This window comes from Salvelinus fontinalis, chromosome 2 (genome assembly GCF_029448725.1).
Source record: "Salvelinus fontinalis isolate EN_2023a chromosome 2, ASM2944872v1, whole genome shotgun sequence".
NCBI lineage: Eukaryota > Metazoa > Chordata > Actinopteri > Salmoniformes > Salmonidae > Salvelinus > Salvelinus fontinalis.
Genome location: NC_074666.1, coordinates 61,726,822 through 61,746,400, shown reverse-complemented (window position 1 = coordinate 61,746,400; position 19,579 = coordinate 61,726,822). Strand labels below are relative to the sequence as shown.

General features: G+C 40.9%; 1 protein-coding gene across 2 annotated transcripts in view; it reads right to left on the bottom strand.

Moving 5' to 3' along the window:
• Window positions 1-1,216: 1,216 nt before the first annotated feature.
• Window positions 1,217-19,579, bottom strand: part of LOC129822739 (sodium channel protein type 4 subunit alpha B-like) — a 45,560-nt gene continuing 27,197 nt past the window's right edge. For both annotated transcript variants that reach the window (XM_055881110.1, XM_055881119.1), the window contains 12 exons: window positions 16,149-16,505; window positions 14,881-15,342; window positions 10,964-11,081; window positions 10,243-10,397; window positions 9,973-10,146; window positions 9,676-9,798; window positions 9,121-9,402; window positions 6,839-6,892; window positions 6,599-6,736; window positions 6,346-6,450; window positions 5,701-5,971; window positions 1,217-5,569 (listed from right to left, as the gene is read on the bottom strand). In XM_055881110.1, the coding sequence (XP_055737085.1) occupies window positions 4,296-5,569; window positions 5,701-5,971; window positions 6,346-6,450; window positions 6,599-6,736; window positions 6,839-6,892; window positions 9,121-9,402; window positions 9,676-9,798; window positions 9,973-10,146; window positions 10,243-10,397; window positions 10,964-11,081; window positions 14,881-15,342; window positions 16,149-16,505 (3,513 nt within the window). In that variant the 3' untranslated portion in view covers window positions 1,217-4,295. The remainder of the gene's footprint in view (window positions 5,570-5,700; window positions 5,972-6,345; window positions 6,451-6,598; window positions 6,737-6,838; window positions 6,893-9,120; window positions 9,403-9,675; window positions 9,799-9,972; window positions 10,147-10,242; window positions 10,398-10,963; window positions 11,082-14,880; window positions 15,343-16,148; window positions 16,506-19,579) is intronic.

Sequence of the window (19,579 nt, the reverse complement as noted above, 5' to 3'; positions counted from 1 at the left end):
TCCAGATCTACTTAAAACAGTAGCATCATCAAGGACCCCACACACCCCAACCACAAGCTGTTCACTCCCTTATCCCCGGGCAGACGATATCAGAGCATGAGATCTGATACCAACAGGCTCAGAGACAGTTTTATCTTCAAGCCATCAGACTGCTGAACACTTGAACTGGACTGACCACCTGTACTCACTCTCCACACCTTAGCACACATGCAATCCCTCACACACTCACACACACATCACAATGGCTGCTACCACCCTCTTCTATTGCACAGATTCTGATTTAATACTGCCCAATTTAAACATTTGCCCCCCAATCCCTTCTTTCTCTCATACATGTGTAAATATTGTACTTTAAATGGTGCATTCCTGTATTAAACTCATGCTAAAACATGTGTTATATACTACTGAGCCATTTACTTTATGTTCGTATTCTTGTATTTTTGTAATTTCTTATTCATGTCACATGCCCTTTTTACTCTGTACACACCACTAATACATCTTGAAAGTAAACCTTGTCCTAGGTGAGCTTAAGGAAAAGCCTCACAGCTCAGTGACTATGAAGGTAAAACATACAGGCTACACAAACAAAACAGTTACACTGAAATAGATTTCTCTAACCCTTTATAGAGCAGTTATACATGACATATATTGTAATAGAGATGCCGTACATTAAATTATAACATGATAATGGCAACCTTTTTTTGTATTTTGGAACACATTTATGACACTATCAGATAGTAAGTTATATTAGCTGCCAATTGTCATGCGATACCATTTGAGTGAGCCTCTATTTAGCTTATTATGGTCACCACACCCAAGCCCCTTCCCTCTGTTCATCACAAGCATGTAGCTAACATCTGTAGCTAATCTCCTTGACTTCCTGGTCGGTCATAGAGGGCCAAGCTTGGCATGTGTAACAGGGATCGGTCAGTCAGTGTGAGAAGTGAATGGGTGTAACATTATAGCCATGGTCCCACTCCTGGTCCTGCAAACTAAAGAGAGACATGTAGAACACACAGATCCTCGCTGTCTTAAGGTCGTTACACACCGGTGACCCCTGACTTGTGCCGTATGCTTGGAACTTGGAGAGGAATAGTCCGGCAGACACTTCCAGCCAGAGGCCCTATTGTATAGTTGTCCAGCAGATGGCATACACAGCATGCTTGTGAACAAATACATCATAAAGATCAAATATTTTTTTGTGATACAATACAACTGGCAGAGCACCCAAACACATCTTTATTTTTTTATTAGAAATGTATTAGAATTGTTAGAAAGTCAAATTTTACAGCATAATATGTACTGCGGTGTATTTATGCATGTATAGTCTATCATTACATGAATGAAACGCTCTTCATATCCATAATACAAAGTAATACAATCTCCAAAATCCTCCACAGTTGAGCAGTGAACATACAATGTTTACAGGCCACGCTGACATCACGCATTCAGCCTCAGTAAAAAAATGCAATATAACCGGCCTTCTCCATCACTTTCACACGGTATTCGTTTTTGTAAACAATGGTGCATGACATGAAATGCTATTTGCATTTCACAATTCCAAGGTCCTCTGCTTGAATGTTCACACAGTGCGTAGAACATGATTTACAGGCAAATCAGTCTCCCTTTGGAGGGAACTGCTGTTGTAGGTACCACTTACAAATAGGCACACTTGGTTTAACAAACATGGAAGCTCTTGTACAAAAATATGCAGTTGCTAGCTTAGTATTTGTCCTTAATTCAAATGAAGTAAAAACTGGTTAGAATGATTGAATCCCTGAAATAAATAGAACATGTACTTATGTTATCTAAGTTGTCCTCCACGCATTGTTTCAAGGTGGTTCCATGCATGTGTAATTAATCCACGCGTTTCTCATACAAGTTTCCAAAGAAATCGCAGTGTGCTTGATTGTGCTTATCGGAGTGTATTAGTATCAATTGTAAAATGTGCCTCTCCAGACAGAGATTGTGTACGATACTGTACACACATTTAGGTGAGATTGATATTTAAGTATAATTAAAAAGTCGTTAACATCACACTTTTTTTTATGAATAAACTGCGTTCCTGACAAGGCTTCATTCTCCAGTACAAACAACGCTTTCAACGTGCTTTCCTACTGTATTCCCACGATTAAGACATTTCTGTGTTAAGACTTGTAAGGTCATTTTAGCTGAAGCTTTTATCCAAAGTGACTCAGTTAACACATATAGTGAGTGCCCCTTGTGAAAATAATCAAAAACAACTCTGGTGTTACAAGCCTCATGTTCCAATAAACGGACCAGTACATTTTCAGCATGTATGTCATGCTGAAAATATGTCAAATATGTGAAATATGTCATTATTAATTTCTATTTTATCATACTGCTTAATAGCACAAATAATTGCAGATTAAAAACCGAACACTGTTAGTAGTACTTGTGTTACTACAGTAGGTTACTTGTGTTACTACAATGAGAAAAACTAAAAAGGAAAGTTATTTTCCTTAAAAATCAAATCAAAGGAAACAGAAAATTAAGAAATTTGACAATAAAAGAGAACTGACCTTATAAAAATTGTACAAATTAATTGTTATTCAGCAGAATTAGTCAACTTCTACGGGATAGGTGTGTGTCGTCGATAAAATACTTTGTATATACTCTAAATCCCAGTGTTAGTATTTGATTTAATACCTTAAAATGAACACACAAAAGTGTTGGCCAAACACGTCAAACCAAACTCCAGACAAATAATAACTTCAAAATACAATTGTATTCAATAAAAAATATATTTAACATTTTTATTTGACGTTCTTGTACTGCTATTTGGAAAATTATAGGGAAGTCATAAAAGTTTATTCATAAAAGTTTTAGTAAGGACTAAGTCAGTGACAGATATAACGTTAGCCAGCTACAATCATTAGCTAGCTAATTTAACTATTAACTGTAGCTAGCTAGTTACTTCGTAAAATGACGTAACTTTGACAGAATCTACCTGAGCATGTGTATTTTCGTTAGCTTGGTTAAGTTATGCGTGCTAGCTATATTTGCTAGCTAAAAATAATTGTTATTCATGTCTTCGACAACTACTGTGATGATTATTATTTGACCATGCTGGTCATTTATGAACATTTGAACATCTTGGCCATGTTCTGTTATAATCTCCACCCGGCACAGCCAGAAGAGGACTGGCCACCCCTCATAGCCTGGTTCCTCTCTAGGTTTCTTCCTAAGTTTTGGCCTTTCTAGGGAGTTTTTCCTAGCCACCGTGCTTCTACACCTGCATTGCTTGCTGTTTGGGGTTTTAGGCTGGGTTTCTGTACAGCACTTTGAGATATCAGCTGATGTAAGAAGGGCTATATAAATACATTTGATTTGATTTGATTAAAATGGGACATGTACCAAAAGTCAGATTCCATATGAAAAAACTATAATACTTCTTGAGAATCCTGTTTTTGGAGTCATATTTAAACTTTGAAGATACAGATGAGAATATTGCTTGCCTTTTTTTCCCAAATTAATACTGCAAGTGCAGTAGAATATTTGTATTTATTTAACTAGGCAAGTCAGTTAAGAACAAATTCTTACTTACAATGACAACCTACTGGGGAACAGTGGTTTAACTGTCTTGTTCAGGGGCAGAACGACATATTTGTACCTTGTCAGCTCGGGGATTCAATCTAGCAATCTTTCAGTTACTGGCTCAATGCTCTAACCACTAGGCTACCTGCCAACCCAACGAACAGCTGAATAAAAATGGTATAAAAAATACGAAAATGAACATATTTATTAAATTACTTTCAGGGTACTGAAAGGTATGTTTTTGTGTTAAGAGTAAAACCATAGGAGTCAGGTTTCTACTCACTTGTGAGATGGAGTTTAATTCGCTTATTATTATCTTATACATTGCTACCTATCTCTTAGGTTATTTAATTCTCAGTTGATCTCAACTATATATTACAAGGGGGTATGCTACCACAACTGGGCTTGCATCCATAAAAGGGCCCAAACTTTCAACTCAGGCTTTGGTGATTGTCTTGCCAACAATAGCTATGATTTCTCAGTCAATACATTCCAGGTTATCATCAACATCAATTAACATTGACTGCTATATTCGTTATATCATCATCTCTATGCAATCTCTTGGATTCAGTGGGGTGGGCTCGACGTGTCCCTCAAAGACTTAGTTAGCAAGAAACTCAGACTCTGACCCAAGCCAAACATACCAAAGTTAGACTTTGGAGATGAAGAAGCGGTCTCATCGTCAAAGGCAGAAGACCATGCTGATGCGGTGTTTATCCATTGGCTGCACTAGCTATTCAAACATGGAACTCTTTCAGCTGTGAGTTATGGGTTGAGGCCGGGATGACAAAGGGGGCAGAGTGCGAGATGATCTCGTTCTGAAGCTCCACAGGCAGCGGCGTTTCAGTCGTCTCCACAGGCGGTTGTGTCTCTGTCAGTTCTTTTCTCTCCCGATTTACATAAGAATCCATATCTACAACGGTTTCATCCACTCCGAGTGAGTGTTGGCTTCCGTACAGTTTGCTCATCTTGATGGCAATCATTCCCTCCTGGTCTGGCGGCGCTTCGTCCTCCTTGGTTAACTCTTTCTTCTCGTGGTACTTGTAGGAAGCGAGTTTCATCGAACTTCTCAGGAGATGCTTACGACAGGCTCTCTGAATAACAACAGCTGCTACCTCCTCCTGCTTTCGCATCAGGGTGGTGGTGATTGGCTTGTATGACACTTTAAAGGGGTTGTTGGCCATGAACTTCTCCTCCATGCTCTCCTTCATGGCATCCATCTCCCCTGATTCTCCCAGCACCTCTGTGGTCAGCGCCAGCAGGATGTCCAGACAGTGGATCTTATCCCCAGGGACAATGGGAAGGTCCATGGTGATCAGCTTGATTGCGTTGGGTTTGGGGATCCTGAGCGGGTCTTTAAGCGTGTCACAGAACTCCGACAAAATGTCGTAGGCGATGAATTGTGACGCGTCAGGGTCGAACTTCTCCCAGGTCTCATAGAACATCTCAAAGTCTTCCTCACACAGCGGGTTGCCGCTCTCCTCTATGGCAACATTGAAGTTCTCAAGGATAATGGCAATGTACATGTTGACCACAAGAAAGAAACACACGATGATGTAGCTGCAGATAAAACAAATTCCCCAACCAAAGCTGTTGCAGTTGCCTCTTACATCTGTGCCTGGATTTTCCATGTCTGGGTCACAGTCCGGAGGTGCACTATTCAGCATGGGTGTGAGGACACTATCCCAACCGGCTGTGGTTGTGATCACGAACAGACAAATGATACTGTTGCCAAATGTTTCAAAATTGATCATATCGTCTATTCCGGCCTCCTTCTTGACATACGCAAAGTTGGACATTCCAATAATGGAGAAGATAAACATGACGAGAAAGAGCAGGAGCCCAATGTTGAAGATAGCTGGAAGTGACATCCTCAGGGCAAACAACAGTGTCCGGATGCCTTTAGCCCCTCGGATAAGTCTCAGAACTCGACCAATCCTGGCCAGTCTTATGACACGGAAAAGGTTAGGTGAGATAAAATACTTCTCTGTGAGGTCTGCCAGCAGTAAACCTGGAATGGAAAAAAAATACATTTTAGTTTTCATTCTTATTACTATGTTATTCAATCATGTTTCATGTCAGCAAAAATCAAGAATTCTGTAGGTGTATGACTAATGAAAACAGTCATTTCTTCATATTCACCAAGGATGGAGAGAATGACGACGACAAAATCTAAAATATTCCATCCGACGGTAAAATAATATTGCCGCAGTCCGATCAACTTGAGGATACACTCTGCGATGAAGATGAAGATAAACATCAGGTTGATGAAGAAGAGGATTTTATCCTTCTCCTCGCTCTGGTCATCTGTGTCCACCATCATCGTTACCATGCTGAGGCAGATCAGCACAAAAATGAAGATCTCGAAGAATTGTTGGGTGATCAGGTCATAAATAATGCCTGCGAATTTGTTCTTCAGCCGCCAATCAATAGAAACCAAGAGAAGGATAGGACGAAACAGAGTGAATTAGAGGTATGTTAGGTCAATGACATGCACATGAAAATAACAGTATGTCTCTATACTTTGGAGGGAAAGTTATCTTCATAAGGGAGGAACAGAAGCAGACAAGAGCAGATCGTGATAAAGCCTGGCCAATACCTTCTCATTGAGTGGTACCGTATTTAACTTAAAATGTTCTTCTTAAACATTGGTGATGATACACTTGTATTTGAACTAAGAACTGATGTGTAAGGGCTGGTATAGCATCTACAGTAGATGGTATGGAATACACACTCTTTTGTTCTACATCTTTAGGCAATTTGCCAGTAACTCAAGCAGGTGCTTACCTTGGGTCTCGGAATGGGTTTCTGTAGCTTCTCGGAACCAAGCTTTTTCATGGCATTGCAGTACTTATTCTGTTCCTCTGTCATGAAAATATTTCTCCCTCCAAAGTATAGAGACATACAGTTATTTTCATGTGCATGTCATCTAAAATACTTGCCATTTATATGTGTATAGTATTGTTGTGATAATGTTTTAGAAAGGCTTGCATGCTGTGTTTGCTATTTCGTGATATTATGCTGTAGGAAGGCTACTTATCTTCTTTTTTTGTTGGTTGAAGTTGTCGATTATGACACCAATGAAGAGATTCAGGGTGAAGAAGGACCCAAAGATGACGAACATGACAAAGTAGATGTACATGTAAACATTACCCTCATACATGGGTTGCTCTCCCACCTTGTTGACAGAGAGGATAAAATCGGGAAGAAATTAGGTTGTTTTCATACTCATTTCAAAGTGTATAATTATTATTACAGTATTAAGAAGGAATTGTCTTACCACACGTGAATCCACAGCGCTATACATTATATCCAGCCATCCTTTAAATGTTGCCTGAGAGAGATAAAAAGAGAAACAAATATATTCTGTAAGAAACAGTAGGCTACATGTAACACAGGCCAACACCTGTATTACCACTTTAAACAACTTCAACTATACAACAGTGCTTCTACACCTGCATTGCTTGCTGTTTTCGGTCTTGTTGTTCACAACTTCAGCAGAGAACTCTTGACCCTGATCTCTCTTTTGACGAACATATCAAGACTGTTTCAAGGACAGCTTTTTTCCATCTACGTAACATTGCAAAAATCAGACATTTTCTGTCCAAAAATGATGCAGAAAAATTAATCCATGCATTTGTTACTTCTAGGTTAGACTACTGCAATGCTCTACTTTCCGGCTACCCGGATAAAGCACTAAATAAACTTCAGTTAGTGCTAAATACGGCTGCTAGAATCCTGACTAGAACCAAGAAATTTGATCATATTACTCCAGTGCTAGCGTCCCTACACTGGCTTCCTTTTAAGGCAAGGGCTGATTTCAAGGTTTTACTGTTAACCTATAAAACATTACATGGGCTTGCTCCTACCTATCTTTCCGAGTTGGTCCTGCCGTACATACCAATACGTACGCTACGGTCACAAGACGCAGGCCTCCTAATTGTCCCTAGAATTTCTAAGCAAACAGCGGGAGGCAGGGCTTTCTCCTATAGATCTCCATTTTTATGGAACAGTCTGCCTACCCATGTGAGAGACGCAGACTCGGTCTCAACCTTTAAGTCTTTACTGAAGACTTATCTCTTCAGTAGGTCATATGATTGAGTGTAGTCTGGCCCAGGAGTGTGAAGGTGAACGGAAAGGCTCTGGAGCAACGAACCGCCCTTGCTGTCTCTGCCTGGCCGGTTCCCCTCTCTCCACTGGGATTCTCTGCCTCTAACCCCTTTTACAGGGGCTGAGTCACTGGCTTACTGGTGCTCTTTCATGCCGTCCCTGGGAGGGGTGCGTCACTTGAGTGGGTTGAGTTACTGACGTGATCTTCCTGTCTGGGTTGGCGCCCCCCCTTGGTTTGTGCTGTGGTGGAGATCTTTGTTGGCTATACTCGGCCTTGTCTCAGGATTATAAGTTGGTGGTTGAAGATATCCCTCCAGTGGTGCGGGGGCTGTGCTTTGGCAAAGTGGGTGGGGTTATATCCTTCCTATTTGGCCCTGTCCGGGGGTATTTTCGGATGGGGCCACAGTGTCTCCTGACCGCTCCTGTCTCAGCCTCCAGTATTTATGCTGCAGTAGTTTGTGTCGGGGGGCTAGGGTCAGTTGGTTATACCTGGAGTACTTCTCCTGTCTTATCCAGTGTCCTGTGTGAATTTAAGTATGCTTTCTCTAATTCTCTCGTTCTCTCTTTCTCTCTCTGAGAACCTGAGCCCTAGGACCATACGTCAGGACTACCGGGCATGACGACTCCCTGCTGCCCCCAGTCCGCCTGGCCTTGCTGCTATTCCAGTTTCAACGGTACTGCCTGCGGTTACGGAACCCCTACCTGTCCCAGACCTGCTGTTTTCAACTCTTAATGATCGGCTATGAAAAGCCAACAGATTTATTCCTGATTATTATTTGACCATGCTTGTCATTTATGAACATTTTTAAAATCTTGGCTCTCTCTAATTTTCTCCTTCTCTCTTTCTTTCTCTCGGAGGACCTGAGCCCTGGGACCATACGTCGGGACTGCCGGGCGTGGTGGCTCCTTGCTGTCCCCAGTCCGCCTGGCCTTGCTGCTGTTCTGCCTGCGGTTATGGAACCGCCACCTGTCCCAGACCTGTTGTTTTTCAACTCTTAATGATCGGCTATGAAAAGCCAACTGAATATTATTCATGATTATTATTTGACCATGCTTGTCACTTATGAACATTTTTGAACATCTTGGCATAGTTCTGTTATAATCTCCACCCGGCACAGCCAGAAGAGGACTGGCCACCCCTCATAGCCTGGTTCCTCTCTAGGTTTCTTCCTAGGTTTTGGCCTTTCTAGGGAGTTTTTCCTAGCCACCGTGCTTCTACACCTGCATTCTAGCTGTTTGGGGTTTTAGGCTGGGTCTCTGTACAGCACTTCGAGACATTAGCTGATGTACGAAGGGCTATATAAAATAAAATAAAATAAACTTGATTTGGGGTTTTAGGCTAGATTTCTGTACAGCACTTTGTGACATCAGCTGATGTAAGAAGGGCTTTATAAATACATTCGATTGAGTAGTAGGCTATATGATTAGTAAGCAACCTGTTTTGAAACTCACTACTTGCAGGAGGGAAAGGTAGCCCACGGCCACGTTGTCAAAGTTGATCTTTGAGTTCATCCAGCGCACGTCGTTATTATCCTCTATTAGTTGGATGCATTCGGTCTTGTTGTTCACAACTTCAGCAGAGAACAGCTCCTCAGACGTGGTGTTGAAGCAGTAGTAGTACTTCCCAGCAAACAGGTTGACTCCAATGATGCTGAAGATGAGCCAGAAGGTGGCGCACACTAGAAGCACGTTGCCGATGGAAGGAATGGCCCCCACCAGAGCGTTCACCACCACCTGTGGAAAGGAAATCATGTGCCCAAATTTGAGAGAACCTGCCAATCAAATCCCTAGTAAAAGCAGAGTTTGTACAGTATGTCAAAAGGGATTCATGTTGAACTGCTGAGACTCATTGGAGTGAAATACTCTTTGCGTTGTTGATCAATTCTCGAAAATGTATCAACAAATGCATTTAATTTCTAAGGCCACAGATTTACATGTTTGAGACTAATCAAATGCACCACCTCTCTTATTTCAGTTTTCTCGACTTGTAAAAGACTACTCACTCACCCTCATTCCCTCAAATCTGGACAGGGCGCGGAGGGGCCGCAAAGCCCGTAACTTTCGAAGAGATTTGATTGGCCCAAGTTCAGCGTAGCCCAGAAAGTTAGCCGTTAAACTAATCATAGACACCTAGGAGATTTGGGATGTGATGACAACATGTGAAGATTAGCTTTCTCAAAGGAACTGAAATATTGATCATTTATATTGATTAAATATTACTTATAAATGTTGAAAATATAAAATATAGCTTATTATGACGATGACGCACTACCCAGATGGGCTTGAGTTATTACTTTGACTTACATCCACAATGAGGAAGTCCAGCCAGCACCATGCGTTTGTGAAGTAGGCCTGGAATCCGTAAGCCACCCACTTCAAGAGCATCTCAATAATGAACACGTAGGTGAAGAATTGATCAGCATATTCCAGGATGACTTTTATGGTCCTGCGCTGTTCAATGTGTATGTCTTCAAAAGCCTGTGAAGAATTGAGCAAAATATTATGGACAGTTGTTTCAAAACATTGTATGTTGGTATTCGCATTGCACTGAAAGAAGACATCACTCTATCTCACCAAAGCTCCACTACTCATCAGGATCATGAAGATGATAAAGGACTGAAAGTAGTTGTGCTCCACAATGAGGAAGCATGTCTTCCTGAAGTTCCACCAAGTTTTTCCTTGGCCCGTGGTGATGTCAAAATCAAGGCAAGGGCATCGTCCAATGCATTCTATCACGAGATTTGAGGAAGGAGAACATACGACTAAGATTAGGCAAAACAACCCTCGCACGCCATCTACCAGTACTATCCACATTTGTCAAGCCAGGCATTTCAGAAGTACAATCAAGGCAGGTGAAAAAAATAAGGCTCATTCATGGAGACGAGAGGGGTGCTAATGAATTCATGTTCACTTAAAGTGTATTCTACCATTTGAACCATACAGGGAACCTCCACTTAAATAGGCAGTATAGTCATTGTCTTATCAGCCAGGGAAATGCGACATGACTCAATCAAAACTACACTAAGCAAGCGAGCCCTGCTCTCTCTCCCTCTCTCCTCCTGAACAACTAAGTAAATCATTGGAGGCTGATGTAGGTTTACTACAGTATACTGAACACAAATAGAAATGCAACATATAACAATTTCAAAGATTTTACGGAGTTATATTTCTGGGATCTTTTATTTCAGCTCATGGAACATGGGGACCAACACTTGACATGTTGCATTTATTTTTTTGTTCAGTGGATATCGACTCCCATGGTAGCATCAAGCCTGTAAGGGGGGGATCCTCTTACTCTCAGTCCAGCAGTTCTCAGGGCTGGTGGGGTTTGCCTCTTCTTTCTCCACTTCAGGGGGATTGTCCGCTGTCCTGCAGATCAAAGAGGCATTGTCCTGTGCAATAGATTTCCTTAGCTGTAGTGAGAGAGACATATGTATTAGATCATCTGGGATATCCCATTTGTAGCTAATTGTATAGCTAAAAAACACACACACACAAAAAAAGTGAACTATCCCTTTAATTAAATTGTGTCTTGAACTCAGAGTTTAATCTGGGTTGGATTGAGAGACATGAAATGTCATAACATCAATTTACTATGACCTTTATTTAGTCACTGTTTTGAGCAGATATTCCGTGGGACACAGCACAAAATTATATAGGTTAGTAAGTGGAGGAATGATTTAAGTTACCTATGTGCCTATAACTCTTTGCCCAGTCACAGATTCATATGGTATCTCTTTCACATACAGTGCCGCTTGTCACATTATATTAATGAGTAAACACACTGTGGGAAAGAAGTAGGACATAGCAACTGTCGCCCTACAGTCTCTTTAAAGTTTGTAAACATGTCAGCTCCAAAAAATAATTTCACCCCTGCACAGAAGAACGTAAATATAAATTGTAATTCAATAATGTTATATGTTAACTGCGAGTTATTAGGAAAAAAAGACTGGCTTTGTTTATTTATACTGTCAATATGCACTGTCTGATAATTTGACAAGATGTTCTGTCTTATTCATATTTTGAAATAAGAGTCGCCTCTTCACTGTTGACGTTGAAACTGGTGTTTTGCAAGGTACTATTTAATGAAGCTGCCAGTTGAGGACTTGTCAGGCGTCTATTTCTCAAACTAGACACTCTAGTGTACTTGTCTTCTTGCTCAGTTGTGCATCGGGGCCTCCCGCTCCTCTTTCTATTCTGGTTAGAGCCAGTTTGCTCTGTTTTGTGAAGGGAGTAGTACACAGAGTTGTACGAGATCTTCAGTTTCTTGGCCATTTCTTGCATGGAATAGCCTACATTTCTCAGAACAAGAATATATTGATGAGTTTCAGAAGGGCTTTGTTTCTATCCCTTTTGAGTCTGTAATCGAACCCACAAATTCTGATGCTCCAGAAACTCACCTAGCCTAAAGAAGGCCAGTTCTATTGCTTCTTTAATCAGCACAACAGTTTTCAGCTGCGCTAACATAATTGCTAAATGGAATAGGGGCCAGGTGTGCGTAATGAAAGTTCCCGGAGGGATCCGTGACATGAGGTAGTCACCTGGAATGCACATCGATTAGCAGGTGTGCTTTGGTTAAAGTTTTTAAAGCCCAAATAAATGCTTCACAGAGTTCAAGTTACAGACACATCTCAACATGAACTGTTCAGAAGAGACTGTGTGAATCAGGCCTTTATGTCGAATTGCTTGTTGCTTTTATGTCGAATTGCTTTTTTTCAGACCAAAGGACAGATTTCCACCAGTCTAATGTCCATTGCTCATGTTTCTTGGCCCAAGCAAGTCTCTTCATCTTATTGGTGTCCTTTAGGTTTCTTTGCAGCAATTCGACATAAAGGCCTGATTCACACAGTCTCTTCTGAACAGTTTATGTTGAGATGTGTCTGGTACTTGAACTCTGTGAAGCATTTATTTGGGCTTTAAAAACTTTTAAAGTTCTTGAATTTTTCCAGATTGACTGACCTTCATGTCTTAAAGTAATGATGAACTGTTGTTTATCTTGCTTATTTAAGCTGTATTGGTTTAAATGCATTAAGAAGGAAAGATATTCCACAAATTAACTTTTAACAAAGCACACCTGCTAATCGATATGCATTCCAGGTGACTACCTCATGTCACGGATCCCACCGGGAACTTTCATTACGCACACCTGGCCCCTATTCCCAGCGATTAGTAATTGATTAAGTGTGCCCTTGGTTTACCAGTGTCCAGTCGATTATTGTTACAATCCCCTACTGTTACATTGATGCTGCAAACCTGCGACACACAGCTACCTGCATACTCACACACACACTCCTAAAGGAAACACTTCAGGCCACTCGTACTCCTACTGTGTCGGGGTACCCATCAAAATCTTTGAAAGCTAAATATATATACTGTATATACAGTACCAGTCAAAAGTTTGAACACACCTACTTATTCAAGGGTTTTTCTTTATTTTTACTATTTTCTACATTGCAGAATAATAGGGAAAACATCAAAATTATGAAATAACACACATGGAATCATGTAGTGACCAAAAAAGTGTGAAAAGTTTCTTCAAAGTAGCCACCCTTGACAGCTTTGCACACTCTTGGCATTCTCTCAACCAGCTTCATGAGGTGTCAAGTTGGTATGAATGATTCGGGAGACAGGCGCAGGTATTTTAACCTACTGCAGCATCAATGTAACAGTATAGCTTCCATCCCTCTCCTCGCCCTGAACCAGGGACCCTTCACACACATCGACAACAGCCACCCTCGAAGCATCGTTACCCATCGCTCCACAAAAGCCGCAGCCCTTGCAGAGCAAGGGGAGCAACTACTTCAAGGTCTCAGAGCGAGTGACGTCACCGATTGAAACGCAACCTGCTAACTAGTTAGCCATTTCACATCGGTTACACCTACACCGACCAAAGCCTGAGGCCAATTGTGCACTGCCCTATGGGACTCCCAATCACAGCCAGATGTGATACAGCCTGGATTTGAACCAGGGACTCTAGTGACACCTCTTGCCCTGAGATGCAGTGCCTTAGACTGCTGCACCACTCGGGAGCCCCGACTAAAGCCTGCAAAAACAATACAGTGAATACTATAGTATTTACTGTAGTATATACAGTTATCTGTAGTATAGTTAATATAGTTAAAGAAAACTGTAGTGTATAGTAATTAATGTAGTGTTTTTGCAGATTGTAGTATACTGTAGTATTTACTGTAGTGTTTTAGTTGTACTATCTTTGACATAGAATTGAAGACTTTCTCCTTGAGGAAACCTACTGGAGAAATACTAAAAGTGCACATTTTCCATAACCTGTAGGTAGGTCGGTAGGACTGGGGTCTGAACGGATAGTTCAGAGCTTCTCCTCTTTTCTAGAGGAGGGAACACAATATATGATCTATACTTGGCATGTAGGTTTCTCACTTGGCACAAATTGGGATATGTAAATGAAACACTGTAGTATTTACAATAGTTTAAAAAAGATGTTGTTTTTTTGCGAACTATAGTGTTTTTGTGGACATTACTGTAGTATTTACTATAGTGCTTTTTGGTGGATAATATTGTAGTATTTACTATAGTATTCTACAGTATGGTAAAACACTCTATAGTAAGCACTACACATGATCAAGGGATACTACAGTGTGTATAGTATTCCAGTGTGAATACTATACAGTGTGTATAGTATTCCACAGTATAATACATATTACTACAGAATTCTATACTAAGTACTGTAGTATTGTGTAGTAAATTGTAGGATTTTTTTATGTGGGTAGTCTACCCTGCATGTCAGCAGCAGACAGAATTACTTTGATTGCCACAGCGGAATGAAATACTGTAGTTTGCTTAAGTTATTTGGCCATGACTATAAGAAACCCCATAAAATGTACCAAAAGAAAATGTTCTTTATCTTATCAGTATTACAATAACACTGATACTGAATAGAATAATACTAGTACTAATAATATTGCAAATGATAGCAATATATGAAGTGTATGTGCTTGTATATCGGTTATTTCTCTTGTCAGTATGAAGCCTTAGTCTTGATTACTCTATATTGTTTGTAATGAATGCTCAAAATATAAGCCGCTGGGCACGGACGTCAATTAAGAATCTATTCCACGTTGGTTCAACGTCATTTCATTGAACTGACATGGAAACTATGACGATTCAACCAGTGTGTGCCCAGTGGGGACAGATGTCTGTGTCATGTTCTACTCATTAATAGTGCAAAGGTCTTACCTCAGTATCCTCTTCAGCATCCTCATTTGCGCCTTCTCCTTTCTCTTCAGAGCCGTCATCCTCATCATCATCAGACTCGATTTTGGCAAAAGGTACATCCAGGGTCAAATTCGCATTTGTAAGAAATCCACTTGGATTAACATCGTCCAGGATTTTGAGCTCCAAATCAGCCTTTGGGTTGTCACTGGAATAAACATTTTTCAAAGCCAACCTGTCCTTTGGGAAGTCGTCCAAATCCCCATTACTACCCCCATTACCGTCAGCCCGTTCTCCATCCTCCTTAGGCTGGTTGCCTATGATAATGCAGAACTGTTTGATGACGTATGCCTTGGCCCAGTCGATGCCCCTGGTGATCCTGCTGGTGGCGATCTGCAGGTTGGTTATCTCCCCGTCCTCCTCTGGAGCCGCCAGGTTGTAATGGCTGAACGAGCTCAGCAGAAAGGTCAAGAAGACGTTCAACACCTGGATGGATAGTTAGAACAACTGGATTTTTAGCACATAGTATTTGTTATTATTGTCCCCGATGTTCTTGAACCAGGGAAGTGAAATTATTATTTTGTCAATTTCTTCTGGTTAATATTGTCAAAAGTTTTCTAACAGTTAGACAGTAAGCGTGTAACTTTACCTCTCAATAGTATCTAACAGTCGTATTGGATTTGTGTGACCTCAAACGCCTGCTACATCATCATCAGTAGACTTAAGGCTGCCCCCTCCATGATCCCTGTAAGCCCTCTGCCATTTTCTCTATGCCACCAGCCCCAGTGGATCCCCAAACACCCCAAGGTCAGAACTGCTGGCCCATATCATGGAACTAATAATAGCCTCTCCATTGAGTGAATGGTGTGTGTCCTATTCGATGCCACTACTAGTCAATGAAATTCTCCCGGGAGTTCAGACAGAAAGCCATGCTTGTCTTTAGCACATTGCTTGTTGTCAGGTTTTTGGTAAACTGGCATAGCTATTTCCTCTCTTCATCCCATGAATAACCAAAGAGGAAACACAACCAGTTTTGTTTACAGTGAAGGACCGCCTGGTATCCATCAAAAGAATGTGGAGCTGGCATAATCTACTCATTATCTAACAGCAACAAAAGAGCTGCATCGGTGGTATGTGCACTGTATGCATGGAGCGCTCCACCGAACACGCTCCCTGATCTTCCATGTTATGTGTATTACACCGTTGGAGTAATCCATTAACTAACTAAACACCCAAATACTTCAATGACCACCATCCAGTGCCCACATCCCATGGTTCAATGCATCACTCACCACTAGTTTACAGATGACCATGACCGTCATGAAGAAGACGAGGCTAACGCCCTGTCCGGCCACCTCCATGCAATCCCACATGGTCTCGATCCACTCTCCGCACAGCACCCGGAAGATGATGAGAAAAGAGTGGAAGAAGTCATTCATGTGCCAGCGGGGCAGCTCGCAGTCCAAGGAGATCTTGCAGACACACTCTTTGTAGCTCTTGCCGAAGAGCTGCATGCCCCCCACGGCAAACATGAAGACGATGATGGCCAGGACCAGAGTGATGTTAACCAGGGTGCCCACTGAATTACCGATGATCTTGATTGTCATGTTGAGTGTGGGCCAGGATTTGGTCAGCTTGAAAACACGCATCTGCCCCCAAAACAAACAGAGACATTATTAGGTTACATAGGGCTGGTTTCCCAGCTTTAAAAAATGTAAAAAGTATCACTTTACTTGTGCCTAATGTGATGTTAATCTTGCACAGGGTTGCAAAGGGAGGGTATATTACTCGTAACTTTGAAAGTTTACAAGTAAACTACCAATATTTCAGTAACTTTCTAGTGAATTTTTTAAATGTCTAATGAGATCTATTTTATCTAAAATCTAATCATCTTTTGGGGTACTTGAGATCATCACAGGTGTCTGGAATTGTATATGGCCCTCTGTGTGGCTTTATCACATGTCAAAAACGATTTCATGAACAAAAATATAAACGCATCATGTAGTGCTGGTCCCATGTTTCATGAGGTTAAAAAAGATTCCAGAAATGTTCCATACGCACAAAAAGCTTATTTTGCTCAGATTTTGTGCCCAAACCTGTTAACATCCCTTTTAGAAAGCATTACTCCTTTGCCAAGATAATCCATCCACCTGGCAGGTGTGGCATATCAAGAAGCTGATTAAACAGCATGATAATTACACAGGTGCACCTTGTGCTGGGGGAAATAAAAGGCCACTCTAAAATGTGCAGTTTTGTCACACAACGCCACAGAGGTCTCAAGTTTTCACAGAGCATGCAATTGGCATGCTGACTGCAGGAATGTCCACCAGAGCTGTTGCCAGAGAATTTAATGTTCATTTCTCTACCATAAACCACCTCCGATGTCATTTTAGAGAATTTGGCAGTATGTCCAACCAGCCTCACAACCGCAGACCATGTGTAACCACGCAAGCCCAGGACCTCCACATGCTGCTTCTTCACCTGCGAGATGGTCTGAGGCCACCCGAAGAGCTGATGAAACTGAGGAGGAATTTCTGTCTGTAATAAAGCCCTTTTTGGGCCTCATTAATTTATTTCAATGGACTGATTTCCTTATATGAACTGTCACTCAGTAAAATCGTTGAAATTGTTGCATGTTGCATTTATATATTTTTGGTATTTATAAAATAATCAAATCAAATGATTTTATTATAAAAAATGGAATGACAAAGCTGCAAAACATTATCCTAAATATAAACCATCAACTTAGTGAATACAACTGATGTTTAATATGAGGGTTTCACAGCATACATACACCTTAGCCAAATACATTTAAACTCAGTTTTTCACAATTCCTGACATTTAATCAGAGTAAAAATTCCCTATCTTAGGTCAGTATTTTAAGAATGTGAAATGTCAGAATAATAGTAGAGAGAATGATTTATTTAAGCTTTTATTTCTTTCATCACATTCCCAGTGGGTCAGACGTTTACATACACTCAATTAGTATTTGGTAGCATTGCCTTTCAATTGTTTAACTTGGGTCAAACGTTTCAGGTAGCCTTCCACAAGCTTCCCACAATAAGTTGGGTGAATTTTGGCCCATTGCTCCTGACAGAGCTGGTGTAACTGAGTCAGGTTTGTAGGCCTCCTTGCTCGCACACGCTTTTTCAGTTCTGACCACAAATTTTCTATAGAATTGAGGTCAGGGCTTTGTGATGGCCACTCCAATACTTTGACTTTGTTGTCCTTAAGCCATTTTGCCACAACTTTGGAAGTATGCTTGGGGCCATTGTTTGTTTGGAAGACCCATTTGCGACCAAGCTTTAACTTCCTGACTGATGTCTTGAGATGTTGCTTCAATATATCCACATAATTTTCCTGCCTCATGATGCCATCTATTTTGTGACGTGCACCAGTCCCTCCTGCAGCAAAGCACCACCACAACATGATGCTGCCACCCCCGTGCTTCACAGTTGGGATGGTGTTCTTCGGCTTGCAAGCGTCCCCCTTTTCCCTCCAAACATAATGATGATCCTTATGGCCAAACAGTTCTTATTTTGTTACATCAGACCAGAGGACATTTCTCCAAAACGTACGATCTTTGTCCCCATGTGCAGTTGCAAACCATAGTCTGGCTTTTTTTGTGGAGGTTTTGGAGCAGGAGCTTCTTCCTTGCTGAGCGGCCTTTCAGGTTATGTCGATTATAGGACTCGTTTTACTGTGGATATAGATACTTTTCTACCTGTTTCCTCAAGCATCTTCACAGGGTCCTTTGCTGTTGTTCTGGGATTGATTTGCACTTTTCGCATCGAAGTACGTTCATCTCTAGGAACCAGAACGCGTCTCCTTCTTGAGCTGTATGATGGCTGTGTGGTCCCATGGTGTTTATACTTGAGTACTTTTGTTTGTACAGATGAACGTGGTACCTTCAGGCATTTGGAGGTCTTGGCTGAATTCTTGTGATTTTCCCATGATGTCAAGCAAAGAGGCACTGAGTTTGAAGGTAGGCCTTGATAAAGCATCCAAAGGTACACCTCCAATTGACTCAAATTATGTAAATTAGCCTATCAGTGGCTTCTAAAGCCATGACATCATTTTCTGGAATTTTCCAAGCTGTTTAAAGGCACAGTCAACTTAGTGTATGTACACTTCTAACCAACTGGAATTGTGTTACAGTGAATTTTAAGTGAAATAATCTGTCTGTAAACAATTGTTGGACAAATTACTTGTGTCATGCACAAAGTATATGTCCTAACCGACTTGCCAAAACTATAGTTTGCTAACAAGACATTTGTGGAGTGGTTGAAAAACAAGTTTTAATGACTCCAACCTAATTGTAAATACATGTCCTACTTCAACTGTTTGTTTAAAAAATATTTTCACTCCTATTTATTTGACCATGTCAATACATAGTGTTTTACAATGTCTTTATCGTAAATGTTGTAGAGTTAAACTGATGGCAGTTGTGAAAAAAAGTCAATAGTTGGAAGAGTTGCAGAGTTGATCAAAAATAATGCCATTGTTGATTAGATGCTTCTTTCATTAGGCTATTTCCTATTAAACCATATAGTCTATCCACTAAAAACTCAAGGACAATATGGACACAGATATACAAAATCAATAATATGAATACATAATATACAAGTTATTCAAGTATAAATGACCGAAGTTACCACAGATTGCCATAGATGACCTGCTAATTACCCAAATTCCAGAAGATTCCGGTAACTTTGGTAAATTA